Source organism: Lissotriton helveticus, chromosome 9 (assembly GCF_964261635.1).
Source record: "Lissotriton helveticus chromosome 9, aLisHel1.1, whole genome shotgun sequence".
NCBI lineage: Eukaryota > Metazoa > Chordata > Amphibia > Caudata > Salamandridae > Lissotriton > Lissotriton helveticus.
The window spans coordinates 1,160,306,395-1,160,323,492 of NC_136070.1; the positions used below are offsets into that span (position 1 = coordinate 1,160,306,395).

Genomic DNA, 17,098 nt, shown 5'->3' on the forward strand with positions numbered 1-17,098 from the left:
GTCCCTCAGAGCATCAGTAAGGGGGGTGGCGATGTCCGCAAATTGTGGGATAAACCGTCGGTAGTAACCGACAATTCCTAGGAAAGACCTCAGTTCTTTTCTAGTCGAGGGAAAAGGAGTGTCGGCAATTGCACGAACCTTCTCAATTTGCGGTTCAATCAACCCGCGGCCCAGTACATAGCAAAGATATTTCACCTTTTGAAAAGCCATTTTGCATTTCTTTGCGTTAACAGTGAGTCCTGCTTTCTGGAGAGCCATCAGTACCTTGCTCAAATGCTCCAGGTGAGTACGCCAATCTGGACTGTAGATTACAATGTCGTCCAGATAAGCTGACGTGAATCCGGACAATCCTGCTAAAACAGTGTTCATTAGGCGTTGGAATGTCGCAGGAGCCCCATGAAGTCCAAAGGGTAGTACAGTAAACTCAAAATGTCCTTCCTCTGTTGAAAATGCCGTTTTTTTGGCATCCTCGGGTCTTAGGGGGACTTGCCAATAACCCTTAGTTAAATCCAGGGTAGTGATGTATTTTGAGTTGCCTAGTTTCTCAATCAATTCGTCCACTCTAGGAATGGGGTAGGCGTCAAAGAGTGAGATCTCATTAAGGGCACGAAAGTCCATACAAAACCTCCTGCTACCATCAGGCTTGGGGACCATGACGATGGGGCTAGACCAATCACTCTTCGAAGGTCGGATAACCCCAAGCCGAAGCATTTCGTCTATTTCTGTCTTAATAGCGGCCCTCCTAGCCTACGGGACTCGGTATGGTCTAATTCTAATCTTTTTATCAGGGGGGGTCACAATGCAGTGTTCAGCTAGGGAAGTACGCCCTGGTCGATTAGAAAAGATACCAGCGTAACGCTCAAGAGTCCGTTTCAGTTCCTTTTGTTGCCCCCTAGTCGGTTCCTCATTATGGATAAGCTGTTCACAAGTAGAACCCAGAGGCGAGGTGGTATCAGTTAAGTTTACTTGTGCTGGCGGGGGACCCAACCACTTTTTCAACAGGTTGATGTGATAAGACTGTTGTTTGTTGTGAGTGACTTGCAATCTATAACTAGTGCGACCAATCACCCCAACCACTTTATACGGACCTGTCCATGCAGCTTTGAATTTCTGAGATGAGGATGGTAGGAGAACCAACGCCCAGTCATTGACCTGGAGCTGTCTCCACTTCTTCCCCCTATCATAGGCAATCTTCTGTTTATGTTGGCTATTCTCAAGGTGGGCCACCGCTAGTTCTCTCAATTTGCCAATTTTTGACTTCAGGCTCTGAGCATAGTCAAGAGTTGATGACGTTTCCTCCGAGGCTTCATTAACCCAAGCATCCTTAGTCATCTCCAAGAGGGAGCGGTGTTGACGCCCGTAGAGGAGCTCAAAGGGCTATACACCCAAGCTGGACTGTCTCTGAGCCCGTATGGCGTACAACGCTAGCGGCAACATCCTGTCCCAATCATCCCCGCTGACTTCCATCATTTTACGGAGGGTGGCTTTCAGGGTACGATTATAACGTTCCACCAGTCCGTCCGTCTGAGGATGGTAAACAGAGGTACGGATCTGGTGGATGTGCAACGTGTGGCATATCTCCTTCATTAACTTAGAAACGAATGGAGTGCCCTGGTCCGTCAGAATTTCTTTCGGAAATCCCACCCGACTAAACAGTTCAATCATCCTATCACCCACCTGTTTGGAATTGGCCGTGGATAAGGGAAAAGCCTCAGGGAACCTCGTGGCATAATCAACCACTACCAATATGTGCTGGAAACCTTTACGAGTTTTAGGCAACGGCCCAATAAGGTCCATCCCGACACGTTCGAAAGGTTTCCCGATGACCGGCAACGGCTGAAGAGGGACAGCCGGGGGTCTGCTCATGTTCAACCTCTGACATATGTCGCAAGTTCTACAATATGTGTCCGTGTCTTTATATATCCCGGGCCCAAAAAAATTTCGGAGGATATTTTGGGTAGTTTTTTCTGCGCCGCTATGTCCGGCAACTAGGTGGCTGTGGCCAAAGAAAAGGACCTGTTCTCTGAAAGACTCGGGGACCAGGAGCTGAGGGGAGTCTCCCTCCTTTCCTATCCTATACAGTAACCCTTCTTGAATCACGAAGGCTGGGTATGCCTTAGACTCAGTTGTTCTTTGGTGGGCCTGTTCCCACGCATTGAAAAGGGTGGTGTCACTTATTTGTGCATATTTAAAACTCTTAACGAGAACCCAAGGGTCGGGTGAAAGAACTGGTGTATTGTTTCACCTTGTTCTTCAGTGGACCCAAACCCGTTTGAGCCTCGAACCGTAATGTCCAATTCCTCCAACTCTTGCAGAGTCGGTGAAGCTATGCTCTCGCATATCAATTGTGCCACTCGGTCTCCTTTGTGTACTAGAAAGGTTTCTGTTCCAAGGTTAAATAGGAGAACCATTACATTACCCCTGTAATCTTCGTCAATGACGCCAGCTCCTACGTCTATGAAGTGTTTCGCGGGCAGTCCGGAACGGGGAGCTATCCTACCGTAGCAGCCAGTTGGTACTGCGATTTGCAGGTCGGTTTTGATTAATGCCTTCGCCTTGGCCGGTATTTCATAGTCGTATGCGCTACATAAATCATATCCGGCTGCTTTAGCCGAACCCTTGGTGGGTGAAGTTGCATTTTTAGACAATTTTACAAACTTAAGAGTGACCTCCTGGGGTTGTACAGATTGTTCCCTGTCTTCCTCCCTCGGGATGTGTGGTCCCTTAAGTCTATCTTTATGACCCGGTTCTAGGTTTTTTTAAACATACTCAAGAAATCGGGATTATCAGTCCCAATGATTAAGTCTTCAGGCAGCTTTGACATTACTCCCACCCTCACTAAGTGTGGAGGCCCTGCTGTGTGTTCTATAGTGATATTGGCTATAGGGTACATTTTAACATCCCCGTGGACACATTTAATGTTGACAGTCCCCTTAGTAATGTATTGCTTTGGGTTTACGTATTGAGATTGTATAACCGACTGGCGGCAGCCGGAGTCTAACAATGCTATTAGAGATTGCCCGTTAACTTTCACACTTACTCGGAATGATCCGCCCAGTTCTGCCGAGTACAACATAGCTTTAGGGAGATACCCAACTTCCATGGGTTCTTCTTCCAGTCTCTTTTTGGGACACAATCTAGCAATGTGTCCCCAATGTCCACAATCAAAACATTGCGGTCCTGATGTCCCTGGGTTCTCTGTTCTCCATGTGCGAGATCGTGTAGGTTCTCTTCCTTTAGGAAAATTTCTTTCTTGTCGGATCGCCATTTTTTTCTCTTTCTCCAACTCAAACGGAAACATTTTCGGTTGTGCTCTGGCAAATGACGATGCCATCTCAACTGCTTGAGCAGTTGTTAGACTATGATGTTGTCGAAGCCACTTTTGTGTGGCGTAGGGAAGTGCCTCTAGAAATTGCTCTAAATATATTCGGTCGAGTATTTCTTCTTTACTGCTAGTCGCAGGTGTAAGCCACTTATCGGCGGCCATTTTTAACCTTACAAACAAAGTTTTGGGGTTTTCTCCCACTACGCCCCTCTCTTTACGAAAGCGTAGCCGATATGCTTCTGGGTCTAAACCTAAGTGGTCGAGTATGATTCTTTTTATGTCGGCGTAAGCAGTGTTTCCATTGGGATTGGCCACTTGGTAAGCTGCCTGAGCTTCTCCTCCCAATAGCGGTGCTAAGAAGAAAGGCCATTTAGCTACTGGCCAGCCACAAGCTCGTGCTGCTCTTTAGAAATTTAATAAAAAAGCATCAGGATCTTCTCCGCTTCTATATTTTTGTAGAGAGATGGCTGGTGTTCCATGTGATATGGTTCTTTCCGTTGATCCAGCCCTAACCACGGGGTCAACCCAGGGTTGTTCGCTTTTGTCCTCAAATACTTTTTTTATTACCTCTCTATCTGCCTGGGCGGATACCAGATGTTGCTCTAAGGCCCATTCGAGTCTTTCTTGACCTTTTACGAGTTGTTCTACTACCGTTTCCATCTTTTTTCCAGAGATGGTGCCTATGCCCGCATTCTCCACCACTGTTACGGGTTCGGGATTAATAGGCAATACGTGAATTTTGGTCTTCTTAGGTTTTATTTTACCAAACAATATATCAGAGCTTTTCTTTCCTCTGGTTACAATTCCTCGTGGTGACCGGCTCCTCGCGGTTCTTTTAACACAGGACTCGGCGGTTGCTGTTCGACGGCCTCTCTCGGGTGTCCGTCGAGGTGATGTCTCGTCTGGCTCCGTCATGTCTCTCGACCCAAACAGAAGGAGAAATACAAGGTATGAGTCGGATGTCCAGTCGATCTACTACACTAAGGGGAAGGGAGTGAGGGAAATAACCATCTGTGCCACACGTCTAGTAAAAGTGCCGATGTGAAGGATCAGTGCTCGGGATAGGAACACAATACCAGGGAGGTGGGGATACCGGGGTTATTCGAAGATCCCTCCTTTACGACTGACCCAGCCCTTAATAGTGTCGCGTACCTGGGTAAGCCATACACCTCCCGCGGGTGTATGGCTGGGCGATCCGCGGTGTCGGTGGCCTCCTGGCTTCTCTCCCTTCGATTTGTCCTTTCCGCTTCTCGTCTCCGCTCTCTCGAACTCCGCCGAACTCCTCTCTTCTCCACGCTCTCTCTCATCTCCGCTCCGCTCCCTCCGGGTGAACAAACACACCTGTGATTCGTCGTTCCGGGCATATAACGTCTCTCCGTCTTGTCGTGACTCCTCCCACTCTTGGCTCCAGTCTACATTAAAGGGCCAGTGACCCGTCTCCTCTTCTTGTATACCAAAATCACTGTTGACGTTCTGTGGGGGGTATAATGAATGAGAGGTGGTATCGGACCTTTGGTTAAGCGAACTCTGTATCCACCCCTGCTTTTGTGACTGTCCCAGGTCGCTACAGTAGGTAAGTTGCTAGTAATGAGATAAAACATCAGCACCCCAAAGTGGCCAATCTGTATTAATATCAGCTATAAAATAGATGCAGTTATCTTCATTATCAAACCTTTTATTTTGGCTATAAGTCATAAAAAGTTAAAATCGCAAAATGCACAATTTTAATCAATTTCGAATAAAATTTAAAAAAATCATACAATATCCCATTTACAATTAAAAACATTGGTGGTTAAAATTAGTGGATAATAAGAACAAACATTCGAGACCAGACACCATAACGATAATCTTCTTAAATGGCTATTCTTCATAGAAGTAAGAATTCATGTACAGTTTAAATAAATTGTGGACAAGCCATAAAAATTGCAAATCCCCAATGTTGATATTAATGGAATTACGCATATGGGGTGATGGGACGCTACATGAGCATACTGAGCCTTGCGCTACAAGCTGGCTATCCGAGGGGGCGCATTGTCTATGACTTTCTTTCTCCGGATCCACGCACAGAGCAGATAATGAGATACTGCCAGTGCTAATAATTCCCTAGTGTCACTCATAAGGAGCCTTAATGCGTCCCCACAGTGTCTCACACCCTTAGAGTTTAATGCTGATTTAGGCCATTTCTTACGTGGATTGCTATATTGTGGACAGAAGAACATTACATGTTCAACAGTTTCAGCAATGCTATCTCAACCAGGTGATTGAGAAGATTGATATCAGAATGTATGGTGGGAGTTGAACATGATATTTATATTGCACTGTAATGTGCATGATATATTGAAGGTGTTCATTGTGGCCATCAACCTTGTAGGCACTCTGGCAAAGCCTATGGAAGTTAGTGGTAGTGGCATCACTACTTTGGCTTTGTGTATGAATTGCAAGACACTGATCAAATTAAAGAAAACAGAAGAGCTCACTTCATGCCTGTGACATTGTTACATTGTATTGAACCAATGGAGCATTTGATATTGGTAGCAGTATTGTTTTAAGGAAAAATTGCTTAATCCTACATGGTAAATAAAAATTCCAAAAGTTTAATAAGGACAAATAACTTGAAACTGTTATTGCTCAGATTATAACAAAATGTAGTTTCTGGTTTTGCCAATGCCAAATGTCAAGTTCTGATGTCAGTCCGCCGACTCCTCAATGTGTGTCTTCGTTTGTGCCAACGAGGACATACCAATCACACCCAAATGCCAGAGGGAATTGGGAATTTAAGTGACAAACTGCATGATTAGGTGTTCTTTAGCATAGTGATCTCTGGTCGCACGTCATTGGTTGCCATATAAATGGGTATTCATGGAGATTCTTGGGTGGGAGGACCATCCACTAATCAGAGACTGTATATGCAGCATTTTATTGTTTACAAAAAGCGCTCAACATTCAAAATAAACATAGAAGCATGTATACTCCTGGGCTTCGGAAAGGTGGATCATAGTGAACCTAAGCAAATCTGAGGCGTATCTGGTGAGTCCAATACTCAAGACATGGAACAAGGGTTGTCTGAGCCTGAAAAGGGAGAAACAAAGCAATACAGCAAAGCCAAAACAGAGTTCAGATCACAAGGTGAGCATAACAAGCACGGAAGTTAACGAACCGTGAAGGGTAAACACAGTATACAGCAAAACAAAAACAGAATCCACAGCAAGCTCAACTGGCAAATAAATCAAAATACAGAGGAACAGTAAAGGGATAAAACATCAAAACTGAGCAAACTAGTGGCAAGCAGAGACCCAGTACAACATGAAAGTTGCCTGGCAGCTTGATCAAGTCTTCATGATGTTTAAATACTGCAGCTTTCTGTCATGACCCAGAAGTCCTCACCTTGACTAAGAATGTCTTGATATTCACGTTGTCCCAGCCACCAGAGGCCAGTTCGCCTCAGCCTGGAAGGAATACCCCGAACAGGTGTTCTCATAGCTATCCTCAAACTCTGAATACCTTACTGGTTCCTGAAATGTATAAACTAAGGTTTGGTGCCAAATTTAATAAATTAAAGTACGAAATTGAGTTGCCTGCTTAAATCTTGAATTGTTTAGCCGCACATGTTACCTGAAAAACTCTTCCTGGTACAGTCCTTCATAGTTCCAAGCACATTAGTGTTCAAGTTTCCATCATCCCCTTTGGTATCGCTTTGTTTGCCCTAAGTTGGCAGGGTATGCCCAGATGTTGGTCCCTTGCTCACTTTGCCACTGGATTCAAGAGAGCCTGGATGATGAGGGTTATGAACCCAAAACCGGCTCCTAAGATGCTTGTTTACGGTCCAGGGAAGACATGACTTGGCAGTTCGGGCTGCACTGTTCCAATTAGGCACACGGTCAGACAGATTTTCATATGGCCTTGTCTAAACTGGGGTGGTGGATTGAGCTAAAGAATGATGATGGATTAAACCCAGATGAGTTCACTGGGGGTGAGTGTTTGATTTGCTCAACGCTCTGTCCATCATCCCCTTTGGTATCGCTCAAAAGGAGGCATTGCAGGAATATTTTCCCAAATAAGCTCTGCCAAGATCTCTTATTCCAAACAGCTGAGTTCTAATGACCGCGCGGAGGGATTCTCCCAACTGCCAAAAGAAATATCGTGCTGTGACCACTGGAAAGTGAAGCTTAGTTTGTACTGAAGAAAGGGGATAGTTACACCTACATTCCTATTTCCATTAGATGTAATATCGATTTCTTCATCAAATCAGTCACATCACTGCTGCTGGGCAGTGTTTGGTGCATTTTAATCAAAACAAAGGATTTGAGCAGGATCACTCCATATATCTTCTTGTGACATAGCACCAGGTTCATGTAGGTTTTATAGAAGGAGGAACATTGGTATGTTGTAATCGGGCAAATGCTAACAAATTCGGGATCTAGTAACAATTTTACCCCACTATACTTATTTATGAAATTAAATATAGCCCCAACGTCGTACATGCAAGTGAAATTTTTACACAATTCAGAATCTTACTGAAAATATTTTAATAGTCTGATAACTCTTTGGTTTATCTCTCCCTTGGTATTATAATGTTTGGAACAATTAGTTGTGGCAAGTGATAAGGGACTACAAAAGCGGGCAAAGGAACTACGCGGACAAATATCAGAAGCTCAGTGAAACACCAGAAGAGCTACTACCCCAGCTTACAAGCAGAAAAACAGTACTTTACTATGCACAGGTGCCTATATTCTAATGTGGCATGTACATATGTAAGTGTAATGGCAGGACATCTGAATGAGTTTTGTCCACACTGTCAAAAACTGATTGTAATATTTAAGATAATTGATATAAAAATGAGAATAGGCCAAACTTCAAAGCTGTGACATGTGACTTGCATAAGGAAATTGCAGGACCATTCTACTAGCAAGCAGTGAGTGAGGTTTGCTACTGTGACTTCAGCAATTTCGAGAATTGCGTTTTGAGCACTAGGATGGAGGTGGAGGATGAGCAACTTTATTATACATCATTTTGTCGCGTTAATATACAAACTATTGTTTTCGGCTCAAAGCCACAGTAGGTGTTTTTTCTTAATGAAAGTAGCAGAGTGCCTTTTCTGTTAATACTATCACCTTTAAACTAAGTCGATTTTAACTTTTTTAATCCTATTTATTAAAGTTTTGTCAAACCTTTCTACAATATACAGTCATCCAGATTAAAACACCAATGGATGGAAGTCAACAAATTCGTACAATAATATTGTATCAATAGGATAGATGAATTGAGAAAGTACCAATACTTAAGCAAACATTGCTGTGGATGATATACTAACGGGAGCTGAAAAAGCATTGCAACCAATTATAAGTAAATATTTTTTGTAGTGTTGCGTCTGATTGTTATGAATGTAACATGAACCCCAAAGTGAGGGGGAAAAAAAGTAAACCTGACCCCAGCCAGGTCCCCGCAGCGGCAACAAAGGGGAGCAGGAAACTCTGGCCATAAGTCGGCATTAGTGCTGGCACATGGAGAGTGCACCAATTATCCAATGTATCAAAAAGGAGGCAATAGCAATTCCAGCCCCAACGTAGATTATAAGGTTGTATAAGAGTGAGTGGGAAACGAGGTAAGAAGCCAGATTATGCAAGGCCACGACGGTGATAATGTGTAAGGGAAATTAATCAGGGAGTCTCTCTTGCAGCTCTAAAAGGATAGTGGAGTGATACGGTTGGCAACCGCATGGATTTAAATAGGGTTCCATGGCATCATCCTTAACCTGCTTCATAAAGGCATCAAGCAAGGTGTCACGATAAACTGCTATCGCTCTCCTTCGGATACTGTTTTTTCTTTCCTTCGGAGAGTTGTACTCTTCACTCTGCTTAGGGCCTCATTTTTCCAGTGGGCAAAATGGGGCATAAAGGGGAGATCTCCAACACATAGAGATGGCTGGCTTGGTAATGAACAGCAAGAGGTACATTAATCTAGCAGTATCTGATTTTTCTGGAAGGAGGCCAAGCAGTCAACCCCCCGGGTCCACAGCTATCTAATGTTCTATTATAGTAGATATGTCTGCAATTACGTTGGAATAAAGCAATTGTAAAGGTGGGCAGTTCCAAAAACATATTGAGAATATCAGCCAGAGCTGCATAACTGCATAGCACCAGAGGCAAGCATCTGGTACCACTGGGTATATCCTGTGAAGTTTGTGCAAGGTGAAATAAGCTCTATGCTAGACGTGAAATTGAATACACTGAAACCAGTCATTGCGTGGAACCTTTTGGGGGTATTCCAGGATTTTAGCCACTCTACATCAGTGAAGCGCTGCCCAAGTGCTTCCTCCAAATTATCTCGCAAGGAAGAGAGCTACTACCCATATATTGTTGGATAGCTTTCAACAACCAGATAACTAAACGTCTGCCATTCACAATTGTATGTAGCATTTGCAAGAAGATATTTTTTGATCCTGGTTCACTTAACTGTATGCTCACTGCTTTTTAAGACTTCATTACCTCTACCACATAACAGGAAGTTACTTCCACGTAAATCATGCATCTCCATCAGGTCTTAGGAGCTAGTAAGGAAGCCCTCCTTGAAGTCCCCCACTGTACTTAAATCTACCTCTGTCCATTTGTTGAACTATGTAAATCGGAGGGGACCCCCAGTGGTTGGAAGACCCTGTAGGGATGTTGTTGAGGCATAAAAATCTAGACGTTTTGCATAGGTGATAGCATGTTTTAAACTAGCTTGGTCTCTCTTCAGTAAAAGGGGAAGTTTAACAAACTTTGCCGTACAATGGAATAGGACTGAGTGGAGGGCCCGGTTTCAGATCGAAGTTAGGAAGAAGCCGGTCTCTCGTATGTGATTATTCAGAGAGCCATTACGCCAGCCATTGCAGTTGTTGTGCTGCAAGATAATAGCCAAGAAAGTCTAGAACCTCCAAGCCTCTGCCTGAGGTTGGGAGTTTTATCTTGGATAAAGCAACGTGTTACCTTCCCATCTTCCAGATTAGCGTGACTGACATAGCAGCAAGTTCCTGGAAGGTAGGTGGAAGCTGTAGTCGAAGACTATTGAAATGATACAGGAGCCAAAGTAACTTTAACATTTTAGCAAAGGATATCCAACATGTCACTGTGAGGGTAATTTTTTTTAAAAGGTAATTTGTGAACTGAGTGAGCGAATTACCATAACCGGGTTGCCCTCCAAAACATCTGAGTGTGTATTTTATATTTGTACACCTAGATGTTGAAGAGTGGTCAGAATTAAGGCCAATAACCTTTAAACTTATTCTATTTAATGGAGAGAACTGTTGTCAATTTCTAACATGAGATGTAGCTGTGAGCAAAAATTCAAATATTGTATACACCATGTGGGGACAACTGACAAACGTACTCACAGGGTTGGTAATATTTAAGGATGCTGTTCCACTTGTAGAGTATAGGCAGGGGGATAGTATTACGGTCTTGCAGTGCTGCCTCAATCATCTTCTCACAAGCTGTTTGTGTAATTGAGATGTTCATGTCTTAATTTTTACCTGGGAAGCTGCCGCATTTCATCGAATGCTAATTAATACCCTGGGCTGTTTTTTAAATGGTGGTGTGTCTGGTAGGGCACATTTGTGACTCTTTTTAGATGCTTCCTTGGTCTAAACCCTTTGAGTTAAGTCTGTGATAATTAGAGGATCCTGTGTATATTGAGGTTTATTATTTCAACACAATGGGTCTTTTGGCAAGAAGAGAACATGTTATCATTTTTTCAACAGTGAATTTGGTCCAGGCTCTCACCACAGTTTGACTGATGGGATATGCAAATCTGAATCTATGTGTTAACCTAACTTTGTAAAATTCAAATTGAACTTCAACATTCATTGATAATCACTTAATAGCTGAGACCATAAACTAGAATACTGATCAAAGGTGCTGTCAAGAATTTGTAGTTTTCAGTAATCCTTGCCCTAGACTAATCCAGATGTACCATACTGACATTTGTTCAAAAATCATTTAAATCATGTGAATGGAATAAAGCAGGAAGATAATTCTACTACTGCACTCCTCACAATTCTTTTAAATGATCAAATTACTACAGTTCTCTTCAGATTTGTATTTATTGTGTTGTGTGTTAAATTACATTTATTATATTTCAGGAGCATGCATCTCAGGAAAACCAACAAACTCAAGTACAGACCAGTGATAGGTAATTCTCACTGATCTCTTTCATCCAATTATTGTTAGACGTGTCCATATGCAATTGAAGTGTCTTGGGTACTGCAGTGTGTAAGTATCATGAAATGGAACATTTCAGATACGTAGGCAATAACTAAAATGACAGGGTTCTTTGTGGAAAAACATGTTTGTAGATTGTTTTGACTAATAAAATGAACTCTTTAAAGTAACTGGTGTATGGTAGGAGTATAGTGTAGTTACTCAACTAGTGTTATCAAGAATCGTTAAAGGAAAATAAGGACTACAAAGAATCATTGAACTGTCCCCCCCCCTCACCCCCCTTGCTGTCGATACTTATCACATGAAGGCGAAGTGCCCGATTCTACTTCTCAAAATACTTTATGTAGCACCGTAAAGTGCAGCAGGTACCTCTTAAAAGAACTGAATTGACTTAGTGGTGTCCCCCAATATTTTGCTTTGATTAAATCATTAGTGTTTTGCAAAATTGAACAAAATAGCACATCTATTTGCTTTTGTGAAACTTCAGGCTTTGCCTTCATTCGCGTTTGTGCACACAGCATCCTGGGAGTGGAGTACTATGCAGCTTTGCTTTTTCCTGTGTAGCAGAATGTCCGATACTGCAATGTCCGGCACTGCAGGGGTTTGTTTGAAGAACCCTCACATACCAACCTAGTTGGTGTCATGCTTCATCATCGGGTTCCCAGCTGAGTAGCCAAATGCTTCTCAGCTGTGCTGCGACACCTGATTACAGTGGAGCTGGCTTTTTGTGAAAGTGTGATGAAGTGGTGTATTAAAAATATCTTTGGGACTCTAACTGATTAAAAATTCTTTATTCCCAGTGGCCCAGGATATATTAAAAACAAGTGGATAACTACAAGAGACTTTTTAGTTGAGTCTCAGTTATCTGTTATGTCGCCATGTTTCAGCCCATATAAAACTGTGTAGAGCTTTCCTCAGGACCTTCCTCACAGTGAATTAAAATTGTGGTGTAGGTGAAAAAAGTGAAAGTGGGTGGCAAAAAGTAATTACGCCACATGTATATGCATTTTAAGCAGCACACACGCTAATGTGTGCAAGCGTCTGCTGTGTGGACTGACCGTCTTCGCGTCCACCTGCAGTAATTTACATTGGTTACAAAAATACAACGTAAATCAGGACCCGGGGGCGGGAGACCCTTAGCCTCACTACTTGTGATAAAGGGCTCACCCAGACTCTCCAACCCCAGGTTAGCCTCAAATGTTTTACACCGATGGGGAACATTAAAAATTAAAACATTTTCAGTGTAGTCTTTAGTTTCAACTTGTAGGAAGGTTTTCACACCTGAAGACCAATAAGCATTGCACTGCACCAAAAGACCACTGAAAACATTAAACTATTTTGGCTCCAAGTCAAGCAGAGAGTCAAAATAGAAATGTTCTCCTCTGTGCTTAAATCCTTACAAAATCAACCATCTCACCACATAATGTATCTCTTGTAGCACTAAAACCCTTCCAGTCGGTAATATCAAAATATTTTCATACTTACATTCCAGAGGTGAATACATTTCTATTGAAGCCCTAGCACTTTGGAAATCCATTCTCTGGACAATCCACTACAAGGCAGACTATGCAAATTGTTGCAAAGGATTTAAGGAGTCGTCTTAAAATAAGCAATGTACACTTGACAATAGAAAACCTTCTAACTGTCTTGTTAGTGTAAATCTGGAGATGAGGATTTGTTATGGTGAATTAGTTACAGACTAGGTTAAGGTAATTGGAAGTAGAAGAAAGAGATAAGAAAGGGGGAAGGGCAAATACAGACAATACAGAAATATGGCAGCACCAAAAGAAGAAACCTCTAAATCACAGACAAGAGTATCAACTGGGTGAAGACAAATTCAAAACGTATTAGGGTGGAATACAAACCGGAAGAAGCCAACTCAAGCCTCATTGCGATGATTGGAGGAAAAGAGATTTGTCTGGGAAGCTGCATTTAGGCAGTACAGTGACTGTGCCCATTCTCAGGTTTTTGGCTCTTCCCCTTGCTAACATCCCATATGGAAACGTATTTTCTTTTCAAGCTATGCAGGCTCTGATGCTGCTTCAGGAAGAGAATTCAGCGATGGGTGTGAAGGAATGCAAGCCGGAGGGAAACCTGCAAAGAAACATCATAGGAGATCTTCTCGTACTCGTTCACGCCAAGAAAAGACGTGCAGACCCAAACTGACCATCTTAAATGTAAGCATTTTAGTTAAATCTGTTGATTTGAGTTGTTAATTTAAGGTAATGTGTTGCATATTCATCAATTTAGGTTGCCCCGTTGTGTTTCTAATAACATATTGTGTTCTAGGTTTCAAATACTGGTGATAAAATGGTGGAATGCCAATTGGAAACCCACAATCACAAAATGGTGACATTCAAGTTCGATTTAGATGGCGATGCGCCAGATGAAATTGCAACTTATATGGTAAGAAAAATGGCCTTTTACTTTTGTGTCTGTAAAAACACAAGACTGGCTATATTTGAGTGATCTGAATGTTCTATGTTAACATGATGGTGCATATCCATTAAAAGCAAGCACATAAACTGTCCTTGTCTCAAAAAGATATTTTGTATGAGCGCAAATATAATGGATATGTCAGGCTTGTATGCTTCTACTAAAATCCATTGCTACATTTTGCCTGAAGTCACGTTGTAAAGAGCCATGTGTGTTTTCAATAATTTTAATAACTCCTAAAGTACAATGCAGAATGGGCTTCGCCATCTCGAATGTCATATCAGTTCATAAAAAACATTAAAAAACCTTAGCAGAAATCATAATTTGCAACAAAAGTGAATACTATTGATAGCACTCCCAGCTCCATTGTAATTGGTCTTAGCTACACTTTTTGGGGGAGTTTTTTATAGCATGAACTAGACCCGAAGGGATCAGAGCACTTTACATGAGCACCTTTTGCGTTGCAGACGGACACATTCATTTTTTTATTTTTAAAGTTGGCCCACCGGTGGATGGAGTATGCACATGCCAAACAGTAAACAGAAACCCATACCGTAGAACCTTGCTGTAGCTCCCCTCCTGAGTATGTATCCCTGTTGAAACTAAGAAGAATAACTCCCTATTTCTCATGCATAGAATTCATAATGACCATCCAAACCTTGGTTCTCTCAAATGTGACTTGCTGTCAATGTCCTTCTAATGGTACCTCGATCTCCACAACACGTTTGCTGAAGGTTGTCCTGATTAGTGAAAGGTTTACAGAAATACTATCAAATCGCACAAAACACTCCAAGATTCAAGGAAACATTCTGCTGTAGCAAAGCAGAATACCTGATAGGTTTGGCGGGCTCAACATTTGTTCCTTCAAGTGGCCCTCATGTCTGAGGTCCCACCAGCCACATCACACTAAGAAAGAAACCTGGGTGTCATTTGTGATACAGAACTTTAATCTACCCCAGACTCATAACAGATGTTATAGCGGGTTATCTGTCTATGTTAGTACTCTTGAAAATCCTTGCTCTTTTGGCACTGGATCCATTTGACATGAAGACTGAACTGTAACCTCCAAAAACATCCCACAGACTGCAAATGCTACCACCCTAGACTGCCAAACTATTTTAAAACATTCAGTTAAATACTCTGCATGAATCCAGCCCTAATGCCTGTATGTTGAGGATCAAATTAGGTCTTTCCACCAATCTTTGGGCTTTACACCACTTCAGCAGTGAGGGCCGAGGCTCCAGAATGCTTTGAACCCCACCATGAGAGTTGAACCCAAAAACGTTATTTCGGGAATGGCTAAATGGAACTCTTTAAGCTAGTGTTTTTTTTAACTAGGACAACTAATCACAAATAACTAGGGCAGTTAATAAATAAAAAATTGGTATATACTTTGCATTTTGAAGTCTTTCTGTTCCTTGTTTGTAGTTTTCTGACTTTAAACTGGCTCTGTAAGTGCCCTGCAGAGGGCAGAACATTATATATTGCACTTCACATCCTAGTGGGAGACCTGAACTTCCACCTGGAAAAGAAAAACGACAGCAATACCACCAACCTTCTAGACAACCTAGCCAATCTCGGACTCAAACAACTTGTTGACACCCCCACCCACCTTGCCGGACACACGCTCGACCCAATCTTCACCTCCAGCAAGCACATCTCCTTCGATCACACCACTACTCTCCATTGGACGGACCACAGCTGCGTTCACTTCAACTACAAAAAGACCTCGACCCACAACCCCCCACAACCTATTCCCCGAAGAAACTGGAACAAAATTACCACCGACCAACTCTTCACATCGCTTCACCAAAACCCCCCTGCCAAATCATCGGACCCAAACCAAGCAGCCACCAACATCACACAATGGATCACCCACAGCGCAGACGAACTAGCACCCTTGAAATACCATCAAATCAAGCAAGGCAGCAAAAAAGCCCCCTGGTTCAACGACTACCTTAAGAAATCCAAGAAGCTCTGTCGTACCCTCGAGAGAGCCTGGAGAAAAAACCCAACCACTGACAACCTGGCCTCCTTCAAGAACGCCACCCGCAAACCCCACCAACTCATCCGATCCACCAAGAAATCAGCATTCAAGGATCGACTTGACGACAACGCCCAAAACAGCAAGGAACTATTCAACATCGTCAAAGAATTTACCAACCCCACCGCCGGCACCAACGACATCACCCCCTCCCAAGACCTCTGCGACTCTCTATCCTCATTCTTCCACAACAAAATCGCCGACATGCATAACAGCTTCAAAAACCAATCCGAAGACCAGCCCACTTCACCCACCCCCGAACCAAAACCGCACTCTAACAACCTCTACGCCTGGAACCCAATCACCACCGAAGACACCATCCGCCTGATGAACTCCATCCACTCAGGATCGCCAACCGACCCTTGTCCCCACCACATTTTCAACAAAGCAGACTCTATCATCGCACGCCATCTCCGGGATGTCATCAACTGCTCCCTCAACTCCGCCACCTTCCCGGATAGCTGGAAACATGCCGAACTCAGCGCCCTTCTGAAGAAACCCACAGCAGACCCCACTGAACTTAAGAACTACCGCCCCATCTCGCTCCTCCCATTCCCCGCCAAAGTCATTGAGAAAGCCGTCAACAGTCAGCTCGCCGCCTTCCTCGAATCCAACAAATCCCTTGACCCTTCACGGCTTCCGAGCCAAACACAGCACCGAAACCACCCTCATCGCAGCAACAGACGACATTCGAACACTACTGGACAACGGAGAAACGGTTGCCCTCATCCTACTTGACCTCTCCGCAGCCTTCGACACAGTCTGTCACAGCACCCTCATACAACGTCTCAACAATGTCGGAATACAAGGAAAAGCACTGGAATGGATCATCTCGTTCCTCGCCGGAAGAACCCAGAGTGTCCGCCTCCCCCCTTTCAGATCAGAGGCCACCGAAGTCATCTGCGGCGTACCACAAGGATCATCACTCAGCCCCACCCTCTTCAACGTATACATGAGCCCCCTCGCATCCATCACGCGCCAACACAACCTCAACATCATCTCCTACGCAGACGACACCCAGCTGATCCTCTCTCTCACCAAAGACCCAAACACCGCCAAAACCAACCTACACGAAGGAATGAAAGATGTAGCTGAGTG

The 17,098-nt window shown here is 43.3% G+C and overlaps 1 protein-coding gene across 1 annotated transcript in view; it reads left to right on the top strand.

Annotated features, from left to right (window-relative positions):
• WNK2 (WNK lysine deficient protein kinase 2) overlaps window positions 1-17,098 on the top strand; it is a 581,173-nt gene that overhangs the window by 368,761 nt on the left and 195,314 nt on the right. Inside the window, exons 13-15 of the mRNA XM_078661612.1 lie at window positions 11,442-11,491; window positions 13,541-13,697; window positions 13,810-13,926. Of these exons, the coding sequence (XP_078517738.1) occupies window positions 11,442-11,491; window positions 13,541-13,697; window positions 13,810-13,926 (324 nt within the window). The remainder of the gene's footprint in view (window positions 1-11,441; window positions 11,492-13,540; window positions 13,698-13,809; window positions 13,927-17,098) is intronic.